This window comes from Phocoena phocoena, chromosome 9 (assembly GCF_963924675.1).
Source record: "Phocoena phocoena chromosome 9, mPhoPho1.1, whole genome shotgun sequence".
Taxonomy (NCBI): domain Eukaryota; kingdom Metazoa; phylum Chordata; class Mammalia; order Artiodactyla; family Phocoenidae; genus Phocoena; species Phocoena phocoena.
Window position 1 is genome coordinate 92,737,831 of NC_089227.1, and position 24,274 is coordinate 92,762,104.

The following is a 24,274-nucleotide window of genomic DNA, read 5'->3' on the forward strand; positions in this document are numbered from 1 at the left end:
CACAGTGGTTAAGAATCCGCCTGCCAATGCAGGAGACACGGGTTCGATCCCTGGTCCGGAAGATCCCACATGCCGCGGAGCAACTAAGCCCGTGTGCCACAACTACTGAGCCTGTGCCCTAGAGCCTTCGAACCACAGCTACTGAAGCCCGCGCGCCTAGAGCCTGTGCTCCGCAATAACAGAAGCCACCGCAATGAGAACCCGCGCACAGCAACGAAGACCCAACACAGCCATAAATAAATTAATTAATTAAAAAATATATATATCATTTGAGGTACCAGTGAAGCAATATTTTTATAGGTCAAATTTTAAAATAATAAAATTATTATAAAATATTTATGAAATAATATCTGAATAGTTCAAATGTTTTAATAATAAATGACCTGGGAGATGCAAGAGGGAAGAGATATGGGAACATATGTATATGTGTAACTGATTCACTTTGTTATAAAGCAGAAACTAACACACCACTGTAAAGTAATTATACCCCAATAAAGATGTTAAAAAAAAAAATAATAAATGCCCTAACAATAAAGATGTTTGTATGCTAAAGGCTCTCCAAGTCCCAGCGGATGGCTCGCTTATTTAGAGCATATGTGGCACAATCAAGAATCTGGATCACCTCTTGGGGTTTGTTAGGATGGGATTAGCTTGTAATCCAAATGGCTGCTGTCAGATACCCTGGGATTTCAAGCTATAGTTTGAATTTTTTTTACGATCCTTCCATATTTCTGAGAACAAGATGCTAAAACAAGATATCAGCCATATTTTGCATTTGATTCCCAACACATAAAAGGTACCACCAATCTAAACAGTATTAGAAAAGCCCACTTTTAAAATGTTACAAACTTCCATTAATTAAAAAAAAAAGCTGATTAGAGGATGGTTATTCACAGTGCAAAACTCTTATTTAATTTGCAAAAGAATTCATCACAGGATTTCTTAAATAGTAGTTCTATTTCTGTATTAAAATGTTGGGTTTTAGCTGGTTAATTCTTATACAGGAAGCCTGAAAGACAAACTTTAAATCAACATGAAGCTACTGTCCATCCAAGATCAAGAAGAAACCAGAAATCCTTACATGCCCAGCTTCTAGAGGCAGTGGGAAAACAAAATTCCAATCACGAAGTTTGATTTCCCATTGTCCTGTGTTGGTGACATGTTTGCAAGCATTAGCTTTATTAAGTGGTTGGTTCCTCCTCAGCACTATTTCTATAATCTGCATAAATGCCTCCAAGGACTGCAGTCCTTTGGTTCTGAGGTTCAAGTAGGTGATTAGGGTCCCAAAGAGGAGAAATATGATTAAACTAATCATCCAATCATTTAGCTAAGTCTTTTCCATGAAAATATTATTTACTTGAAAAAAAGGTTTTAATACTGTTATTTACACATTAACTTTGAAAGGAAATTTTGAAAGGCTAATGATAACCACATCTAAATTGGCTTCTCTCTCGTTTAAACATTTCCATGTTTGTTCCACATCCAGCTGCATGTTTAATAAGCACCTCTTAAAGGGTGGAATTGAGCTCACAGCTGGTGATGCACAGTAAGAAGTCCCTGGGAATGTATTTCCTCGAGGTCCAGTGACTGGGACTCTGCGCTTCCACTGTAGGGGGCACAGGTTGGATCCCTGGTTGGGGAACTAAGATCCGGCAAACTGTGTGGTGTCCCCCAGCAAAATAGCATAATTTCAAGTAGCATTTTGAATGTTTTTGTTTTTGTTTTTGTTCGCGGTACACGGGCCTCTCACTGTTGTGGCCTCTCCCGTTGCAGAGCACAGGCTCCAGACACGCAGGCTCAATGGCCATGGCTCACGGGCCCAGCCGCTCCACGGCATGTGGGATCTTCCCGGACCAGAGCACGAACCTGTGTCCCCTGCATCAGCAGGCGGACTCTCAACCACTGCGCCACCAGGGAAGCCCGCATTTTGAATGTTATTTGTGACTTTTCCATATTTTTGTAAACGAAGTACTAACGTAAGAGCTCATCCCACATCTCTGTTTAGATGATGCAAGAGAAGCTCAAAATGAACAAATCCAAAGTTGAACTCATACCACCATTCCCCACTCCCTCATGAGGACCAGCTCCCTCTCCAGTGCTTCCATCTCGGCAAAGGCCATCACCATCCATCCAAGTGTTTACGCCTTAACCCTGGAAGTCCTGTGTAACCTTCCCTCTCCATCACTGCCCACATCTAACCAACTAACGAGTTCTACCTGCAAAGTATCCCTGGGATCCACTCACTTCTCTCAATCCCCACTGCAGTTATACCACAGGGTAACCCCAAAACCTCCTTGATCTCCCTCCCAACCGCCCCAACTACCCACCCTGTCCACTGGTGCCCCTTCCAGTCTCGCCACAGCTGTGGGGTGGGGCAACCTCTTAGGAACGCAAATCGGATTGTGTCTCTCCCCTTCTTAGACACTTCCGGATGCTTCCCATTCCTCTTCTGTAACAGGCCAACACCCTCGCCTGGGCTCCAAGGCTCTTCCAGAGCTGACTCCAGAGGGCTTCTGGGCCTCAGCTCACACTCTTCCTACCCCTCTGGCCCACCCCCTGCCTTTCAGTCCTCCAGCGTGCTAAATTCTTTCTTGCCCCAGGGCCTCTGCTTGTTTGTCCACTCAAACTGCACACACACACACACACACACACACACACACACACACACACACCCATTTCCCAGCCCACCCCCTTGCCTGGGAACCTCAGGCCTTGTATGAGTGTCACTTCCTCTCTGAGCTGGCCAGGTTTCCATGACAGGCTAGCTACCCCTGCTGAACATTCCCACAGCACCACAGGCTTCCTCACTGCCCCGAGAGTGCTTAGTTACATAACCAGTTGTATAGTTCTGACTATTACTAGTACGTAAGTTTCATGAGGGCAGGGTCTGAGTCTGTCTTATTCATTGCTCTAGCATACTACTACATAGGTAGAGTAAAATGTTGGCTGAGTAAGTGAGTGAATATTTTAAAAGCTGGTTTTAATGGCCATCTTTACTGCTTATAATTTATCCCTATTTTGGGGTAAAGATATATTTTATCTGTATTCTGAGAGCTAATTTTTAGTCAATTGTTTGAACATATTTCCCCCAGAATTATTTTCAGCTGTATTTAAATTTGCTTGGACAGCCTGAGACCCAGCACCCACCTAAAACACCATTCAGATGATCTAGAAACCAGGGATGCCTTGCTCTGAGTCCCTCATCCACCTCCAGCTGCCACAGACTCTCTTCTTTCCTCCATCCCCGGTGATCAGGGGCAGCTCTTCTCCTTGGGAAGGGCATTCATAACCACTGTTACTGATCAGGGTTCTTGGCCTCCTTAATCAATAGAAATTGATCAGAGGCCAGAAAAGAGATTCAGGCAAGACTTTATTGGGGCCCCTGCGGCAGCAGTGGGGAGTGAGAACGAACAACAGGTTCCCTTGCTTGCTCATCTGCTCAAGGGGCTGCGAGCTGGTTCCTTAAACAGGGTGAGGGTAAGGGTGTGTCCAGGGGTCGGGCCAGAGGGATGGTTTAGGTGCGTTTCCCACCCCTTAGGTGGCGTTGTATGCAGCGGACATGCGCAGTACCCTACTTTTTCTCCCGCTCTTCAAAAGTGGCAGTTGGGTTTTTTTGGCCTCTTTGTATCTTTTGTCCAGAATTTGTCCCAACTGCACATGCACACAGTTATTTTTAGTCCCTTATAGTTTCTTTGTATTTTGCTGCTCAAGGAGATGTTTGTCCAGGTGCAAGCATTGCAGCACTGTAGCAAAGAGTCCCAGGTTCCAGCCTGTCTCACCACCTGGTGATCAGAGCAGGGGGCTAAATGAATGCTTACGTCAGCTCTTAGCTCTCACTCTGCTACTGGGTATCTCCTCTGTCGAGGGCTATGACTACGCATGTTGGGTTTCCACTTATCTCTATCCTGGATGCAAAAATAGAAATGTCAGAAGAAAAACTATCCTTAGCCACCACTGTACCTAAAATCCAACCATTTCCACCTTCTCATGAGAAATGACATGACAATCACTATTGTAATGTAGAATGACAACCACCCTCTCTACTCTCATCTCTTTGTCTTCCTATGCAAACTACCATCGAAATAAATGAATTTACAAAGTCAAGCTTCTCAGCTGCTTTCAAAGTTACTTTTGCTCTAAATCTCAAATTAATCAAACAATTTGCCCCTTTGAAAATTTTAAACATTCAGTTTTTAGACATGGTAGTTAGAGTTGCCTCATGGATGACATGGTGACTGAGACAGATAGTGACAGAGACAGACCACAGTGTGGCTGGTACGTTAACTTTAACGACTAAACCCATGATAGCTGAGGGCTGCTGCCCAGCCAGACTTCTGTGGGGATCCCTATCAGTCCTAGAGTAGATGGAAATTATGGAATCAATAACAGTACCGTATGATTTGGCAGCCATATAATGACTGAGGTTTCATGTCCTCAGAAAGTTCTGAAAGTCTTACACTAAAGCCCCAAGGAAAGGCTGAATCTCTGTGATGCCAAAATAATCAGTTGAAAAGTTGAAATTTTGGTCAACATAGTTATTTGGTTTCATAAAGATCTAAAAGCTCTGTCATGTGATCATATTAAACTAAAATAAAACAATCTGAATTCAAATGAAAACGTTTTGGACACACAGACCCATGTGAATTCAGGACGCTGCTTACACTTAAAAAATAATCACTTTTCTTGTTAAATGTCAGCCTTAAGGCATTCCTGCCAAAGTTTTTAAACGTATGCCATAAAATATACATAACCAAGTTAATGCTGCTGTAGGAAGCTTATCTTTGGAATTTCCTGACATTTGAGGGTTTCTCATTTTCCATTTTAGGATTGAAGGCATAAGTCCTTGCAGTTAATTTCCTGGGGCTTTAGAGAAATGAAGAAAGAAGAGAGAAGAGACAGAAGGAAGGAGGAAGAGAAGAAAAAAGAGGAAAAAAGAAAATAGAGCAGGGAAAAACAGAAAGAGAAGAAAAAGAAAAAGACATTTTCTCAAACCGAGAATCTGAATCCATTGGTTTGGCTCTTGCTGAGGTGGACTAACGGCCTATGAAAATAAGCTGAATACGTTCTCGGGAGCGCGCAGCCTGGCCGTGTAATTCTAAACCCTCATAACCTCAAAATCCTTAATCATTTCTTTCTTCAACCTTGGCTTGGCTTTCCTGCCTCAGAGAGGACAGGAAGCCTGCCAAATTCAGAGTTGGGTCTTTTCTTTTTTTTTTTCCTTAAGCGATAGGACCACAATAAAGAGCATACTTTGTTTTTTAAGAGTAGAAAGCGAACATCTTGCCCTAATCACCTCCGTTGTACAATTTTAAACAAAACGAAAAATCCAAAGCCAAAATTCTTAAAACACAGTTGATGCAACCATATTCAAACTGGCCAAGAAAAATTACATCTTTGGACTGAAACTAAGTAACTTTAGCTGGTTTTAAAGAAAATGCTGGAAGACTGAAAAGAGCAGATGGTAGCTAAGAGAGAAGAGATAATGGGAATAACTGTTCACCAGGTTGATCTGTCTGCCCAGTGATGACACAGCTGAAAGATACCAATTTCCCAGAACAAAGCTGCCCCTGGGAGAGTGGGCCTCTTTGGAGGAATAGCCCGGAAAGGGCACGGAAGGGCTACTCTGGGTAAGCACTGGGGACAGGAGCAGAAAAGTCACGAGGGCACTTAGGGCCCTGAGGTTGGCACTGGTTTGGGAAAGGATTTAGAATTGGAGGTGGATTCAAACCTTCTCAGCGCATAAAGAAGGAAGCCTGTAAATTCTTCTATAGATATCACATAATGCTGATACCAAAGCCTGGTAAAGTTAGTATAATAAAATCCAAATATAGACCAGTCCCATTTATAGAATACTGGTACAAAAATCTTAAATAGGGGGCTTCCCTGGTGGTCCAGTGGTAAAGAATCACCTTCCAATGCAGGGGATGCAGGTTTGATCCCTGGTGAGGGAACTGGGATCCCACATGCCGCAGGGCAACCAGGCCTGCACGCCACAACTACTGAGCTCATGCACCTCAACTACAGCCCACATGCCGTAAACTAGAGCCCACGCACCCCGGAGCCCACACGCCACAACTAGTGAGAGAAAATCTGCACACCACAACTAGAAAGAAGCCTGCGCGCCACAACAAAAGACCCCATGTGCCGCAACTAAGACCCGATACAGCCAAAAATAAATTAAATAAATAAAATATAATAAATCTTAAAAAAATCTTAAATAGAATATTAGCAAATAGAATGCAGTTGTGCATTAAAAGGATAATGAACCAGAACAAAGTGGGAGTTCATCCACCAAATAGTATGATATAAATTCACTATTAATAGGTCAAAGGAGAAGAAACACACAATCATAAAATGTTTCTGAAAAGTAATTTGACAAAACCCAATCCTAATTTTTTAAACTCTTAGTAAGAAAAGGATTACCAATGAACACTACCTTGATAGCATGAAAACATAACTCCAACAAGAGTGCTTGAGAGTAACACCAGAAGCATTACCACTGAAGTTAGGGGTGAGATAAAGCTGCCCAGTGCTATCAGCACTATTATTTCACACTGTTATGAAAATATTAGTCAGTGCACTTTAGTAAGAGAAAGAATTTGGAGATGTAAATCAAAATGAAAAACATAAAATGATAATTCTTTGCAGACAATATGATTATATATGCAGAAAGTCCAAGAGAAACAACTGACAAACGATTAGAAATAAGAAATTTCTTTAAGGAGTCTTTTAAATGAATAATATACAAAAATAAATATTTTCTTAAATACAAAGACCATACAATGAGAAAAAAGATTACATTAACAATGGCAACAAAAGAATAAAATATTTAGGAATAAACTTAGCAAACGTATAGAATCCCAATTAAAAGCTGACATATTTCGTGTGTGTGTGAAATTTGATAGTGATAATATAGACCATTTAGGAAAAGACATCAGAATATTCAAGACATTTTTTGAATAAGGAGAATAATTAGGAAATAAATAAGAGGTTTATAATTATTAAAAAGGAGACCAAATGATCATTTGTGTGTGTATTACATGATACTATATGTAGAATGTCCAAAAGAATCCACTAATTATTAGCAACAATAAGAAATTTCTGTAAGCTCTACTAGATATTAAAACAGATTATGAGGGGACTTCCTGGTGGCACAGTGGTTAAGAATCTGCCTGCCAATGCAGGCACACGTCTTCGAGCCCTGGTCCGGGAAGACCCCACATGCCACGGAGCAACTAAGCCCGTGTGCCACAACTACTGAGCCCGTGCTCTAGAGCCCATAAGCCACAACTACTGAGTCCACGTGCCACAACTACTGAAGGCCCTAACTCCTCACATACAAGGGATCTTCAATAAGATTATTTGATTTCTAATAGAAACTATGGAGGCCAGAAGGTATTGGGATCACATATTCAAAAGGCTGAAAGAAAAATATTGTCAATTAAGAATTCTATACCCAAACAGGGACTTCCCTGGTGGCACAGTGGTTAAGAAGCCACCTGCCAATGCAGGGGACACGGGTTCGATCCCTAGTCTGGGAAGATCTCCCATGCCGCAGAGCAACTAAGCCCATGTGCCACAACTACTGAGCCTGCGCTCTAGAGCCCACACACCACAGCTACTGAAGTCCGTGCGCCTAAAGCCCGTGCTCTGGAACGAGAAGCCACTGCAATGAGAAGCCCGCGCACTGCAACAAAGAGTAGCCCCTGCTCGCTGCAACTAGAGAAAGCCTGCGTGCAGCAATGAAGACCCAATGCAGCCAAAAATTTAAAAATTAAATAATTAATTAATTAAAATAAATAAATAAAACAGATTATGAGGTTAAAATAATTAAAACAGTTTGGTCCTAGAAAAGAAATAGGTACCCTGGGCTTCCCTGGTGGCGCAGTGGTTGAGAATCTGCCTGTTAATGCAGAGGACACGGGTTCGAGCCCTGGTCTGGGAGGATCCCATATGCCGCGGAGCAACTAGGCCTGTGAGCCACAACTACTGAGCCTGCGCGTCTGGAGCCTGTGCTCCGCAACAAGAGAGGCCGCAATAGTCAGAGGCCCACACACCGCAATGAAGAGTGGTCCCCACTTGCCAACTAGAGAAAGACCTCGCACAGAAACGAAGACCCAACACAGCAAAAATAAATAAATAAATTACTAAACTCCTACCCCCAACATCCTAAAAAAAAAAAAAAAAAAAGCTAACATTTATTGATCATTTACTATATGCCAGGCTCTGTTTTTTTTTTTTTTTTTGCGGTACGCGGGCCTCTTACTGCTGTGGTCTCTCCAGACGCACAGGCTCAGCAGCCATGGCTCACGTGCCCAGCTGCTCCGCGGCATGTGGGATCTTCCCGGACCGGGGCACGAACCCATGTCCCCTGCATTAGCAGGCAGACTCTCAATCACTGCGCCACCAGGGAAGCCCCAGGCTCTGTTTTAACTTATGTTTACAAATATTTACTCATCCAATCTTCACAACAAAGCTATGAAGTGGTCACATGGAGATAATTATACATCTCCATTTTACAAATCAGTAAAATGAGGCTCAGACAAATTTAGGAGCTTGTCCAATGTCACACAACAACGCTGTGTTCATCACAGCATTATTTGTAAACTGGAAACAACCTAGGTGTAAATTCCTAGGGGAATGGCTAAATAAAATATGGTTTAGCCAGGTGCTGTAAAGATGGCAGTTAAAAAAGGGAGGTGAAAAAAAAAAAGGAAAGTGGAACCACTGAAATATCTCAATGAGATCCTAAGTAAAAAACAGTCGATATGGAGCATGATTTCATTTTTTAAAGAATATTATATGTGTGTGCGTTTCTAGAAATTCTAGAATACCCAAACTTTTTTTCCCCTGTAAGAGAACATAAGACATTACATTTCTGGCACCCAAAGAATCCTACCTGACAGACCATGTTGAGTAGGGGACTGACATGATCAAATCTGTATTTCTAGAAGACTCCTCTGGCTGCTGAGGAGAAGAACACTGGGGGTGGATACAAAATGACTAAGGTGGTGGCAGTGGAGGAGATGTAGTCAGCTTTAAGAAAATGTTTAAAACTAGAACCGAAGGACTTGCTGATGAATTAGATTGGGGGTATGTGAAAAAGAGAGAAATCACAAATGACTCTTAGGTTTTTGGCATAAGCAAAATACAGGGTGATACCACTAATAAGATAGCATCTATTTTGGGAGGAGACTGTTAGTAACGGCCTGGATTGAGAATTTAGGTTTAGACGTGTTAAGTCCAAGCTATTAGATAACCAAATGGAGACCCAAGCATGAGAGGACTATACAAACCTGAGGCTGGGGGAGAGTCAGGGCTGGAGATATATATCTGGGAATCATAAGCATGTAACTGACACTTAAAACCATGGGACTGGGTGAGATCATTTAAGGGAGTGAGTGTAAATGGAGGAGAGGTGACATGATCCCGGGATGGCGTGTAGATGGGTTGGGGGGTGTTATTCCGACATGTAGAGGGAGAGGAAAATGGAGCTGAGGAGGAGCAGCCAGTGAAGTAGGGCTATCAGGAAAGCTGGTGGCCTAGAAGCCTAGTGAACATAGTATTTCAAGGTGGTGCGAGTCAAGTTGATTCTCAAATGCTAAGAGAGGTCAATCAAGAAAAGAACAGAGAACTGGCAACTGTATTTAGCAAGATGGAGGTGGTAGGTGACTCGGCCTAGAGCAGTTCCAGCATAAGTGGCAAAAGCCCAACTGCAGTGAGTCAAGATAAACACAGGAGGGGAAGAAGTGGTGACAGCAGGTACAGGCAACTGTTCTGAGGAGTTTTTCTCAGTAGCTAGATTTCTCAGTAGTAGATTAGCAGGTATCAAACCAATTAGCACATTACAGAAATAGACAAGAAATTAGGTTTCAAAACAGAAAAGAAATTGTTTCCAAAGCACAGATTTTACCTTCAAGCATTCACATGTTTTATTATCTAAGGTGTTATTTTAATATTATAAAATATTTACCGTGTGTGCATCTATATGCATAAATGAGAAAACTGAGGCCTCGAGAGGTTAAGTAACTTGTTCAAAGTCACTTAGACAGACCATGATAGGGCCAGGGTAGGCCAGGCAGTGTGTTTCTAGAGCCCAAACCAAGAAAAAACATGAAAGCAAGAGCCGGGAAAGACTCCCAGCACCACACACCAGGTGGGATGGTACTAGCAGAATGAACATCAATTAGCACCAATTAGTAGATGGCCAGTGTCAATACAAGTTTTCATTTAACTCTTGGTTACTGTCTGAATTACAAGCACTCATCACATCCAAAGGGTGATCTTTCAAGGCCAATATTTTTTGAAGACAAGGAACTAACACAAAACAGCTGTAACAGTTACCACGTTTTCAGGTTTAATCAGTGAACCATCTTAAGCTATGAACAGTCTCAACTAACTACAAGATCCAACAGTTTAATAAAATAAATAATTAGGCTGAGAACAGACAGTTGCAGTGTGGCTTAAAGGGCTCCAGCTGACAGCCACCAGTCACCTACCTGTGGTCAGCACTGGCCTTCGGTCTCCCGCTCCACAGTCTCCTGTTCACAGAGGAAGGCGGGGGAGAGGAGGGCAGGGGCGGGGCCGGTAGAGAGGGCAGAGGAGGCAGGTTCCTTTTATCTTTCCGGAAGCTGATGCCTGGGTTCCCATCCTTGTCCCCTTCGCCATCATGTTTGAAAGTTCTCCGGGGTTTGGGCGGGGGGCTGATGAAGGGTCTTGCGGGGGAGTCCTCTGAGCCCCTGTACACACTCTCCAGCCTCTGGTCACAGGGCCTCCCGCACAAGCCCTTCCTTTCCTCTGTGGCCTCAGGGGCGGGCTCCCTGCCTTCCAGGTCCAAGCGGTGGGCCCTGAATTCTGAGACACTCCCGCCCCCACGGTTCTCAGGAAGGGTGGGCCCCTCCTCGGCCTTGTCCGGCAGGCAGTGTGGGGAATAACAGGTGCCAGGTAGCTGGGGATCCAACCCTGCAGACCCATCCTTCAGAGCCTGCTCAAGTTTCTCCACCTGCTTCAGCACAGACAGGCTATCATTCTGAAAGCGCTGTTTGCCAAGCCTGGGCTCCCGGCCTCTTCCCAAGCTAGGAGCCAGCTCCCGGGCTGGCTGGCTCAGGTCTTGCCTCTGCTCTGCATCCTGTGCCCCAACTTTCACTACCCCTTTATTCCTCTCATCCTCTCTACTCTCTGCGTCCAGCCTTGTTCCGTTCTGAGCCTCTGTGACCCGAGTCCTCGAACCATCGCTGCTTCTCCCCTCCATCACACATGACGTCAGGTAATCCTCTTGCCCATCTGCTTTCCTGCCAGGGGCAGGAGTGGGCAACTCCTTTTTCCCTTCCCATTCTGATATCTTGTCCTTTATGCTGAGGGACTTGTGCCAGGCCCCGCCTCGGGTGGGAGGGCAGAGGTTCTGAACACTGCTTAGCTGCCTCTTGCCGGCCCTGCTGGCTCCTTTAGTGCCGAGATCTGAAGCTGGGTCGCTGATGATCATATTTGAGCTGAACATGTTCTGCTGAAAACAGTCCACTCTTGGCTCTAGCATCAGGTTATAGAGGCTCTCCAGTGGGCTTCTTCGGAAGGGTGAGTCCTGATCAGTCTCTAGGAAAGGAATGGAGGACCTAAACGGCTGCCTTTGAGGGTCTTCCCCAGCCTTTGGACCTTCCACCTTGACCCTGAACAAGAAAGACAAACACTGAGTGCAGGAATTCTTGGTTATTGTTAACTAGTCATGCAGATTTGCTAGAACTTAGATATAAATGTTACATACTAGTTGCAAGCCACACACATTGAAACCACCATTAAAAAAGTCACTTTATCGGGCTTCCCTGGTGGCGCAGTGGTTGAGAGTCCGCCTGCCGATGCAGGGGACACGGGTTCGTACCCCGGTCTGGGAAGATCCCACATGCCGCGGAGCGGCTGGGCCCGTGAGCCATGGCCGCTGAGCCTGCGCGTCCGGAGCCTGTGCTCCGCAACGGGAGAGGCCACAACAGTGAGAGGCCCGCGTAACGCATAAAAAAAAAAAAAGTCACTTTATGTTTTTCTTGGGGAGACAGCACGGTGAAATGAAAGGAGCTATTGGATTGTGGAGTCCAACAGACTTGGGTTTAAATCCTAATTCAACCACCGACCAGCTGTCTGACCTTGGGTAAGTTGCTTAACTTCTCTAAACCTCAGTTTCCTCATATGTGAAATGGGAATAATAAACATATCTAACAGGGTGGCTGTAAACATTTAATAAGCTAGCTCATATAAAGCATCTAGTATGGTGTGAGTGTACAGTAAATGGTAGTTGTCATTAGCTTTTTTTAGCATTTTATTTATTTAGTTATGTATGTATTTATTTATTTGGCTGCACCGGGTCTTAGTTGCCACGTGCGGGATCTTCACTGCAGCATGTGGGCTCTTAGTTGCGGCATGTGGGATCTAGTTCCCGGACCAGGGATCGAACCTGGGACCCTGCATTGGGAGCGTGGAGCCTTAACCACTGGACCACTAGAGAAGTCCCGTATTTGCTTTTTCCCCTGATGAAAATAGGAGAAGTTTCATGAGATAGAAGATTATACCAACAGATGATCTTTTGGAATGACTAAAACAATGCCACAAGTCATGAAGTTTTTCCTAATACTAGGTTTGATAAATTGTCCTGATCTGAGTGGGTAAAGCCACAATGATTGGCTGCATTTGAATGGAACCTCCTCTAGAATGTTGGCTGCATTTGAATGGAACCTCCTCTAGAATATGAGCCCTACTAGACTGCTCTCTCCGTGAGGACAGGGATTGTTTTGTTTTGTTTTGAACTGTGGCCTGTTTTGGCTACTGCTACATCCCTAGCACCCAGAACAACATCCGGCAGAGTAGGTGGTCAATAAATATTTGTTGAGTGAATAAGTAGATTCAGATTTCTCGCATAGCCTGGAACTGCACTGTCCGATATAGTAGCCACTAGCTACATGTGGCTATTTGAACTAAAATCAAATTAAATTAAAGCTCCTCTTCCTCAGCTGCAGCAGCCATATGTCAAGTACTCAGTAGCCATGTGTGTCTAACGGTCACTGTATTGGATGCAGAAGAACATTTCCATCATTGCAGAAAGTTCTGGCCTAGCACATACGTGTGGGGATATAGGCCTCCATACGTGACTTTAGGAGATGAGTTAGTGCCACAAAGATGTTAAAAATTATTTTGAAAGAAAAACAGAACATTTGAAGCTATTCTAATGAGAATGGGAGTATCTGTGTTTTGAAATGCAAAGCATTCGTCCACCAGCAAAGGTCATGACGGAGCACAGGGACCTTAAATGTGCCAAGATTAGCAAACATGCATGGACCGACTTCATGGTGCATGTTTTCTGAATATATAGATCTGACTATATGGAAACTCCAGTGAAGGATGAATAATTAGCAATTTCATGCATACTGTTACTAGCTAGCTTTCTATTCCAGAGACTAACGGTTGTTTATGTAAAGACTTCTCCCAGGATTGGGACATTAACATGTAAATTATGTCGTTGTTCTTGGTTGCTCAGCCTAAACCAGAAGCTTGTGAAATTGCAAACAAATTTTCATATGTTAAATATGGCTATCAAAGCAGAATTCCTTATTTAAATAATCAGTTAGCATTCATAACAGAGCGCTTACAAAAAAGAAACTCTTTTGTAATGGTCCTGTCACCATTGAGGATATTAGCATGAATTCAAATTTTAGTCAGAATCAGTCTGTTATTTTACTGAGAGTTCAAAAGACAGAAATTTAAGTCCTTGCTCTCATTGTGCTAGAGGCAAGATGAAGAAACAGGACACATAAAAACACAATTCAGGCTAGTTCACACTTAGTGAGAATTGATGATATAATATATAATCATAAATATCCTATGTACTGTTAAAAAATATTGACAGTAGATAAATATATGGCTTTAGAGTTAGAGGGACCTGGGTGTGGACCTTGGCTTCATTTTTTTTCACTTTAAAATGAGAACACTGGATTTTATTGGTGCAGAGGCCAAATTTATCTTGTTTGCTGTGACCAGTACATAGTAGGTAGTCAATGAATGAATGGTTGCATTAAGATATGTAATGTGCCCAGAGCACAGCACACATTATAATTCTTGACGGCAATAAATGGTAACTAGTGTTATTATAATGATTGTAGTTATTGTCTAAGATCCCAGACATCTGGAGCAGCTTCACAATCACTGAGGCCCCATCTAAAAGCTGAAGAGGAGAAAGGCTAGCTTGCTAGAAAACCACGCTGGAATTACAAAGCTCAAGCAAGAGCGGCAAGGATGATGAAACCAGGGGCAGAGTGCCTTCTCCACATGGTTGCTGTACCCAAGAAGTTCTCGAGTTCCTGTTTCCAGGATTCTGTGGACCCAGAAGGGGCTCTGGACTGGGATGCATAGTTGTGAACAGCTCAGTGATCTGTGAACAGCTCAGCAATTGCTAATTCCATCGCAGAATGTGAGACAGGGTATCAGAGGAAAGGGCTCCATCTGGGGAGAAAACAACCCCGCTAATATAAAGCAGGCTACGTGGACAGATGCAGCTGCAAAGCTTTAGGGCTCAACGATAATTAAAATACCTGCACATCCTAGTAGTTAGAAAAATAAACCCTGGACTGGAAGGCATACATGGGGATAGGGCCTGAAGTGGAACACTGGGCACCAGGAAGACCTTTCCTTGACCACTCTGGTCTTGGGTTGCTGACTGAATGCAGTGCATGGAGATGATTTACAGGAGGCTCACCACCAAGACTTGGAAAAGAATGCCTCCTTAGTTCAGGAAGGCAGGGTTAGTGAGGAGGGAAAGGCAGCAGAAAAAGGAAGGAGACTGAGAATCCGAGCCAACTTCTGCGTTCCTGGGGGAGAAAAGTTCTTACTTGTCAGCCAATTTGTGGCCCAGGTTTTCAGTCTGGCTGTGGCTGCCCTTGGCTGGCCTGCACACTGTCATCATGTCAGCACCAAGAGGAGCTCCAAGTCGCCTGGGGGAACAGGGATGCACACTCAGTGAGCCATGGCAGCAACTCTAGGGCCCACACCCCAAACTATTTATCTCTGGTGGATTCCACCCAGGAGTAGAGGGTGACAGAGATGCACCATACAGAACCTTGACCCAGGAAGGGGTTGGGTCAAAGGCACAGAATCCTGAGGTCCACCCAGATTCAGACCCCATGCCAGCACTTCTCGTGTGTGTGTGTGTGTGTGTGTGTGTGTGTGTGTGTGTGTGTCTTTTAGATAATGTAACCAAAATTTTTAAGAAAACTTATAATCTTAGAAACTAAAACATAAATACCAGCACAACTTGACACTTTTTCAAGGCTCTGTAAGAACATGTGATGAGCTAACAGCCCCTAAAGAAGAGAAGAACTATTACTTTACTTGAAACAAGAAATAAACCACCTGCTAAAGTGGAAATACCTACCCAGAGCTACTCGACTCTTCTGCTGCCCCCGTGCTGGGTGTAAACCCACACTGTCTTTGGAGCCCTGTACATAGATTCACGTCTTTTTCACTGAACCTCCCAGGAATCCCTCTCCACCTCCTCCTCAAGCTTCCAGGATTCCTATCCCCTCGCTCAGGAAGGTTTACCTGACTAGTAGTTTTCTAACTACTAGGATGTGCAGGTATTTTAATGATCGTTTCTTGGCCTAGGCAACCCCTCCCCACAAGAAATCAAAGGGCTAGGCTTTAAGACATGCATGTACCTCTTGGGGACAAGGAGAGGGAGGCTAGAGGGAGAAAGAAAAAGAGAAGAGTGAACATGGGCAACAAATTAAAGAAGAGGGAGGTTAGGAAACGGCGAGCTGAAAAAACCTCTAGAGAAACTGTGGGAGAAGGACGGAGCTTGGGCCTGCCCACGGAACCCAGCTGTCCCCCTTTCCAGTGAGCGGCACCCTGCATTTTGGGGTATGTCAGTGTTGAAAGCAAGCCCAGTTCTTCAAAGAAGCCAGGCCCCAGGTCTCTCCCCTCCATTAGGGAAAAGAGCCCTGAGAGGCCTTTCAGGGACAGGAAGGAGAACTCACTGCCCCTCTCCTAAGCTCAGCAAAGCTTCTGGAGCCTTCTATGTGGCTGGGCTGACAGACACTGCTCTTCTGTCCTGCATCTGGCAGAGGCCCCATGGGACTCAAGGGTAGCAGCCACTCCCCGCTGCTCTCCGCACGTCTGACTCTGCCTCCACACAGACCAAGCCCACAGAGATGCAGCCTTGCTCCGCGTGAGCAGCAACTCTCCCCACTCACCCTCTTCTTTCGAGCTGGCATCCTCTTTCACTGGCTCTGTGAATAGGTGCCAGGCCCTGTGCAGAATGCTCTGGGCACTCAAGGATGAGTAAGACATGGTGTCTGCCCCCAGGGAGAGCACCGGGACTGTGCTTGGGTCACGATCAGCCCCATAACCCCCTCTCTCCTCAAGGGAACGGTTTCCTTATACTTCCTAGGAAGCCATAGCTTTTTCAAAAAGCACAAAGCGCACTGTGTCTAATGCACAGAGAACCATGGATGAACTCTGAGGTTAAAGATCCCGAGAAGCACTTAAACAACATGGTACTTAAGTGAACTTGATTCCCATCAGGCAGTAATAACTTCCAGTCCGAAAACCACAGTCTCTAGAGAAACAGCTGATACCAGAGTCTGAGAAGCAAGTTCAAGTGGGCTTAAGGGGCTGGAACTGAGGGGGCACAGAACCCAAGGCACACTCAGCAATCAGCTCACCAACATTTCTAAATTCACAGAAGAATGGAAAATGCTGCTCCCACAAAACTTTGACACTTCCCTTTTGTCTCTGATGTTTAAAGGTCATTAATTAGGTGACAAGCCTAGCCTAATTTGCTAGGTGGAAGAACTCTGTGACTTAAATTACCAAGATAAACTCCTCTATCACTTTATAGGTCTGGGAATACAAGATGGAGCTGTTTCCCAAAGTGTGGTCCATGAAAGTTCATATGTTTTTTGAATATTCGAACATTCCTGTAAGTTTTTTAAACTGTCTTACAAATTGAAGATATTTTTTAAATGCCAATATCTATAGCTGATTATGTTTATCAGTCTAGCCCATAATCAAGTTTTGTTTTTCTTCTTGCTAAAGTGAATACTGTAAAATCTGTTCTTAACTCAAAGGTTCTCTTTGGGCATCGATGTCAAGTTGATTGGAGGGATCAGGTGAAGTTAAGAAGTGGTGGGAGGGGCTTCCCTGGTGGCGCAGTGGTTGGGAGGACACGGGTTCATGCCCCGGTCCGGGAAGATATCTAATTAAAAAAAAAAAAAAACTGGTGGGAGAGTCTTTTCAGCTTTTAATGTTAGGAACTCCCTTCTAACATCTCAACATGTTACTCCTAATTACTTCTCTGAATTACCTTTTTACTTTTTCAAGAGAGAGATTATAGTGAGATACTTCTGGCCAGTCTTAAATGCCCACAGAAAATTTAATTGCTCCAGACTGACACTACTAGATCAAAATGCTATATTATTTTGTGACTCCTTCAAGTTTACCCACTAAGGCTTGAAATTCCAGCCTGATTTCTGAAAACACTATTTTTTTAAAGGGGCTTGGGGTACTAAATGTGAGATCATTAATTTAAAAACAAGTATTTCCCCCCAAAAGGGTCAAGATTTTAAAACAGATATAAAGTGTTTCTCCACAAGTAGGAAGGAGGCAGTTGACATATCAGATCTTTTCCCGAGAGCAGTTCTTACAGGAGAGCCTGAGGGTGCCTGAAGGAGGGAGGGGAGCAGCCCTGTGTGGAGAGAAGCGAGGAGTGCCAGCGGGGAGATGGTAACTCCTTTAGAATATGGCCCATGCCTGCCTACTCTCCTCCCTCCATTGCCATTTGAGGAACCAGCAAAGGCAGGCAGGAAACACCACCTGGTGAAGCTAGCAGTCTTAAATACCAGGAGCCCGGTAAGACAGCTACTCATGGTCTGAGGCTTGGCCTCTTAGAGTGCTTCTACTTATAATAAAGCATTGTTCATATTTTGTTCTGGGCATTAATTATCCATTTATGATATTTAAAAAAAAGTATATAGGATGCCATGGATTGTTGATATCACCAACAGTAATAACCTTCTTCCTATTAGCTCTGGTGGGGTTTTTATGTTGGGAACAGGGAGGTGATACATGGTCTACAGAAATTTTGCAATCAAGGTCACTTACAAGAAGAAGTTTGGATAGTACTGGTTTAGGGACTGCTATAAAAAAACCCTGGGGCTTCCCTGGTGGCGTAGTGGTTGAGAGTCCGCCTGCCGATGCAGGGGACACTGGTTCGTGCCCCGGTCTGGGAAGATCCCGCGTGCTGCGGAGCGGCTGGGCCCGTGAGCCATGGCCGCTGGGCCTGCGCGTCTGGAGCCTGTGCTCCACAACGGGAGAGGCCACAACAGTGAGAGGCCCGCGTTCCGCAAAAAAAAAAAAAAAACCCTGGACATGTTTAAGCCACAGGACATGGTGGGGGTGGGAGCAGGAAGAAGTGATTTCCCCCAAATCATAAAACAAAAACAGTGATTTAAATAAAAAATGAAATCTGGAAATGTCGATCAATGGATGAATGGATAAACAAACAAAATGTGGTCTAGCCATATAGTATAATGTTATTCAGCTCCATCTTAAAAAGGAACAAAGGACCATTACATGCTACAGCATGGCTGAACCGTGAAAACACACTACGTGAAAAAAGCCAGATACAAAAGGAATATTGTATGATTGTATTTATATGAAATGTCCGGAATAGGTAAATCCATAGAGGGAGGTGGAATTGGGATGATTACTAACAGGTAAAGGTTTCTTTTGGGGATGACAGAAATGTTCTGGAATTAGATAGTGATGATAGCTGCACAACACGGTGAATACATTACAAGTCCCTAAATTGTGCACTTTTTTTTGGGGTGGGGGCTGCGTTGGGTCTTCGTTGCTGCACGCGGAATTTTCTCTAGTTGCGGCGAGCGGGGGCTACTCTTCGTTGCGGTGCGCGGGCTTCTCATTGCGGTGGCTTCTCTTGTTCTGGAGCACCGGCTCTAGGTGCTAGGGCTTCAGTAGTTGTGGCACACGGGCTTAGTTGTTCTGCGTCATGTGGGATCTTCCTGGACCAGGGCTTGAACCCGTGTCCCCTGCATTGGCAGGTGGATTCTTAACCACTGTGCCACCCAGGAAGCCCGATTGTGCACTTTTAAATGGTGAATTTTATGTGAATTATATCTCAAATGAAAATACAGTATAAGTATATTCAATGAAATTTGGGCAGGGGAGGAGGTGGAGTGAGGAATACATAACTATAATTTTCCAGTGCCCTTTAGTGTTCTAAGGCTAGTATGTTAGTTCTGAAATATAGGTAAATGTATATGATACATAACTTGATTCATAAAATGGTCAGACTTGAAATATTGAATGAAAAATACAGTTTAGTTCATAAATGATTACATACTAATAAAATTAAACTTTGAGTGGTTTTTATTTGTGTTGCAAATAAAACTACAAGGGCTTCTCTGGTGGCGCAGTGGTTAAGAATCCACCTGCCAATGCAGGGGACACAGGTTTGAGCCCTGGTCAGGGAAGATCCCACGTGCTACAGAGCAACTGGCCCATGCGCCACAACTACTGAGCCTGCGCTCTAGAGCCTGTGAGCCACAACTACTGAGCCTGCGCTCTAGAGCCCGTGAGCCACAACTACTGAGACCATGTGCCACAACTACTGAGCCCATGTGCCACAACTACTGAAGCCCACACACTTAGAGGCCGTGCTCCACAACGAGAAGCCACTGCAATGAGAAGCCCGTGCACTGCAACGAAGAGTAGCCCCTGCTCACCGCAACTAGAGAAAGCCTGCATGCAGCAACGAAGACCCAACACAGTCAAAAATGATAAATTTTTATTTATTTTTAAAAATAAATAAATTTTTAAAAAAACAAAAAAACCTACAAGCTTTTCAGCTTTAATGATGCTAATAACTTAGTTTTATCAGCTTGTAAAGAGCAGGCAACAAAACTGAGAAGAAACTATAACAATTACAGTAGAACAAAAATAGTTATTTTCTCAACTGAGCTTTTTTTTTTTGGCTGCACAGCTTGCAGGACCTCAGTTCCCTGACCAGGGATTGAACCTGGGCCACAGCAGTGAAAGCCCAGAATCCTAACCACTAGGCCACCAGGGAATTCCCTGAGCATTCTTCTTATTAGCAAGCACACCCAGAAGGTGTTTGTTTTCAGAAAATATGTTGAGAAGGAAAAAAACAAAACAAAACAGTGCACAATCACATAACACAACTCCTGCTGCGTCTAACTGCTTAGTGAAGCTCTTTCCTGAGCCTCTTGATGCTTCATTTTCATTATCTTCAAACAAACAAAAATAATTTTAAAAATTAAAACAGGCCACTCTAGTTCTTTACATAACAGCTTTTGGGGTGGACTATTTTCACAAAAACAGCAATATTTTCACATTTGAAAGAAGATGGGGGATCCTGAAGCAGGTGAGTAACAACGGAAGCCAAAGGCTACGTGCTGCCTCAGAACCACACCCGGGGGCCATATTTGGCAAAATCACAGCCTGCACTTTCGGACCAAATGTTTAAACAGTGCCTGCACACCACGACCAGACTCCAGGTCCTCAGTACACACGCCAGGTAAAGCCTGTGGCAGAGCCAAGTTAATGGCTTTTCTGGTAACGACCAATGTCTTTCTATTTCTAGGAGTTCTGTTTTAAGCCCAGAAGATTCCCCCTTCAAATAAGCGTGTTCAAGAAATGTTTGTTGGGGCTTCCCTGGTGGCGCAGTGGTTGAGAGTCCGCCTGCCGATGCAGGGGACACGGGTTCGTGCCCCGGTCCGGGAAGATCCCACATGCCGCGGAGCGGCTGGGTCCGTGAGCCATAGCCGCTGAGCCTGTGCGTCCGGAGCCTGTGCTCCGCAACGGGAAGAGACCACAACAGTGAGAGGCCCGCGTACCACAAAAAACAAACAAAAAAAAAGAATCCGCCTTCCAATGCAGGGGACACGGGTTCAAGCCCTGGTCCGGGAAGATCCCACATGCCGCAGAGCAACTAAGCCCGTGCTCCACAACTACTGAGTCTTCGCTCTAGAGCCTGCGAGGCACAACTACTGAGCCTGAGTGCCACAACTATTGAAGCCCAAGCACCTAGAGCCGGTGCTCCAGAAGAGAAGCCACTGCAATGAGAAGCCCGCGCACCGCAACGAAGAGTAGCCCCTGCTCGCCACCAACTAGAGAAAAGCCCACGCCAAAATTAAATTAAAAAATAAATATTTTTTAAAAAGAAAAGAGATGTTTGTTGAATGAGCGAACACATATGCCATTTTCTTATACTCAACAGATGACTGGATAAACAAAATGTGGTCTAGCCATACAAATGGAATATTATTCAGCCATTTAAAAAAAAAAAAAGGACTATTACATGCTACAACATGAACTGTAAAAAAATACTAAGTGGAAAAAAGCCCAGACACAAAAGAAATATAGCATGATTCCATCTACATGAAATGTGCAGAATAGATAAATCCATAGAGATGGAAAGTATTGATAGATTAGTGTTGCCAGGGGCTGTGTGACGGGGAGTGGGGAGTGACTGCTAATAGGTACGGATTTTCCAAGGGAGGAGAGTGATGAAAATGTTCTAAAATTAGTGGTGATAGTTGCACAAAATAGTTAATATGCTAAAAACACTTACAGTTAATATGCTAAAAACACTAAAAACTGTGTATTTTAAAGGGGTGAATTTTATGGTATGTGAAGTATATCTCAATAATGCTGTTATTTTTTAAATATTTATTTATTTAGCTGCTTGCGCCGGGTCTTAGTTGCGCAGGCGGGCTCCTTAGTTGTAGCATGTGAACTTTTAGTTGCGGCATGCATGTGGGATCTCGTTCCCTGACCAGGGATCGAACCCAGGTCCCCTGCCTTGGGAACATGGAGTCTTAACCACTTTGCCACCAGGGAAGTCCCCTGTTATTATTATTTTTTTTAACCAGCAGGGACAGCTGCTAAAATTGAGGAGTGCTGGCCCCACCCCAGACTGAGTGAATCAGACTGCTAGAAGAGGGCCTAGGAATCTGCATTTATAAGTTCCCCCAGGAATTCATAGGCTTAGAGTTGAACCCTAGAGTTTATCTTCCTGTCACTGGTATTGTCAGTCAGCAACAGATCTACTCTCCTTTGCCATCTTGCTTTGCAAGGCAGTCTTTTACTCCAGTGTGTCTCTGCTCCTACTTTTCAGAGCATCTCTGAAATCCGATGGAGGTGTTATCAGCACACAGTGAGTTGCTCCTGTCCCTCAAGCCCAGGTGTAAATGCTCCAAGATGCTGTTTCATAGATCGTCCCTACACAGGCAGGCTTCAACAGCAAGACTCATTTTCACACTAAGGAATGGCCTCCAGACGGAGAGCATAATCTGAGTCATTTTAAGACTTTCTGTGAGTATGAATACCCAGTTACTGACAATAACAGTTTCTTTGAACAACTTGATCAGTATTTTCTTGACCTACACCTGTCAGTTGTCTGACAAGTGAAGCCACTGGGAATCTGTGGCTTGAGCAGCCTGAGGCTGTAGACCGGACCACACTTTTTGATGCTCCTGAGGCCAGAGATAGCGAAAGATTTTTATTACTCTCACTTTTTGTAAACCCAGGAAGGATTTTTTCACACCTGCAGAACAATCCTACATAGAGAGATGTATTTGGCCACCTTCGTAGGATGGAAACACAGTTTTCATTTGACAATATTTGCAAATCATGTGTTTCCCCTCACTCACTTGCAGTGTGGAAATACTTCCATATGTTCCCTTTCGGTTCACCATTTTGTGGAAGATAAAAAGCAAGAAAGTACAATTAGGTGGCCATCTTGCATATGAACACTAAACTACTGTGTGTGTAAGGTTTTAGTGGTGGCAGCCCTCCCAAGTTAATGCTTAATAACTACCAGAGTCACCTCTCTGGAAAAAGTTCCTATGAGTTTGCCATAAATCATAAAAGTAGGAGTTATGGGAGTTATGAAATATGCTAATACTGCCAAAATATGGTCTAAAAATCTGAATTCAGGTAAATATTTCTTTTAAGTAAAAAAGTACACCTCCTTTTGTTTCTTTTAGGTATTACAGGTCACCAAACTTGGAGAAGTCAGGTTCTAACTTCTTTCAACTCTCAAACATTTAAACTTACTCTTCCTTCTCTCTGTTCTTGGCTAGGCCAGAAGCTACTTCTTATTTCTAACCTCTGCAGAAGTCAATGTCAATGCTCCTACCACTCTTCTGATGAGGAAATCAAACCAAGGGAAGTTAAGTCACTTGTCTAAGTACATATAACAACTCTTAAGTGGCAGAGCCAGGAATGAGTCTATGTTTTGAGCCCAAGCCTGGTGCTCATTATACGGTATCCCTGTGGCTTCATACTACATTTTCTAATCTAGACGAGAACTGGACTCTAGCTGATTATTTTTAGTGTTGTTCAGCTCTTCAAGATCAGCAACTGTTTTATTCTTTTACACCATGCTGAATTTCATAAACACTTGCTAATTGAGTGAGCTGGGAGGGAGACCGAAGGTTTTTTTGTGGGTCTCTCTTTTTATGGTTCTGTGATTAAACATTTCTCTACTTTGGGAGTCTATCCTAAAGAGTAATCCTAAATATGGAAAAATGTATGCATAAATGTTCACAGCTATATTATTTATAATACTGAAAACTACAAGTAACTCAAATGTCAAGCAATAAATGGTAATATAAACTATAATGCAGCTTTCAGTGAAATATTATATAGCAAATTAAATTACGTTTAAGACTACTACAATTCTATTGAGATAGAAAGCAGATTAGTGGCTGTCTAGGGTGGAAGCGGGTAGGTGGGGAAATGGGGAGTGACTGCTAACGAGTATGCAGTTTCTTTCTGGAGTGATGAAAATTTCTAAAATTGATGGTGGTGATGGTCGAACAACTCTGTGAATACACGAAAAACCACTGAACTGTACACTTTAAGTGGGTGAATTGTATTATATGTGAATTATATTTCAATAAAGCTGTTATTTTTAAAAAGTAAGTTAAAAAGTCAAGCTAAAAAAAGAGACGATCGGGACTTCCCTGGCGGTCCAGGGGTTAAGCCTGAGCTTCCACTGCAGGGGGCACGGGTTCGGTCCCTGGTTTGCATGCGTGCAACACAGCAGAAAAAAAAAAAAGACTATTACTAAATGGAAAAAATGCTCACGTTGTGATGTTAGCCAAAAGGAACAGGATCCAAAAGCCTGCATACTATATGAGTAAAACATGTTTTTAAAGGGGGCAGGGGGAAGGAATCTATGCCTACTCAAAATCTC

At 43.8% G+C, this 24,274-nt stretch overlaps 1 protein-coding gene across 1 annotated transcript in view; it reads right to left on the reverse strand.

Moving 5' to 3' along the window:
* Positions 1-24,274, reverse strand: part of DENND2A (DENN domain containing 2A) — an 89,587-nt gene that overhangs the window by 61,075 nt on the left and 4,238 nt on the right. Inside the window, exons 2-3 of the mRNA XM_065883592.1 lie at positions 14,865-14,966; positions 10,500-11,663 (exon numbers count right to left, since the gene is read on the reverse strand). Coding sequence (XP_065739664.1) covers positions 10,500-11,663; positions 14,865-14,966 — 1,266 coding nt within the window. The remainder of the gene's footprint in view (positions 1-10,499; positions 11,664-14,864; positions 14,967-24,274) is intronic.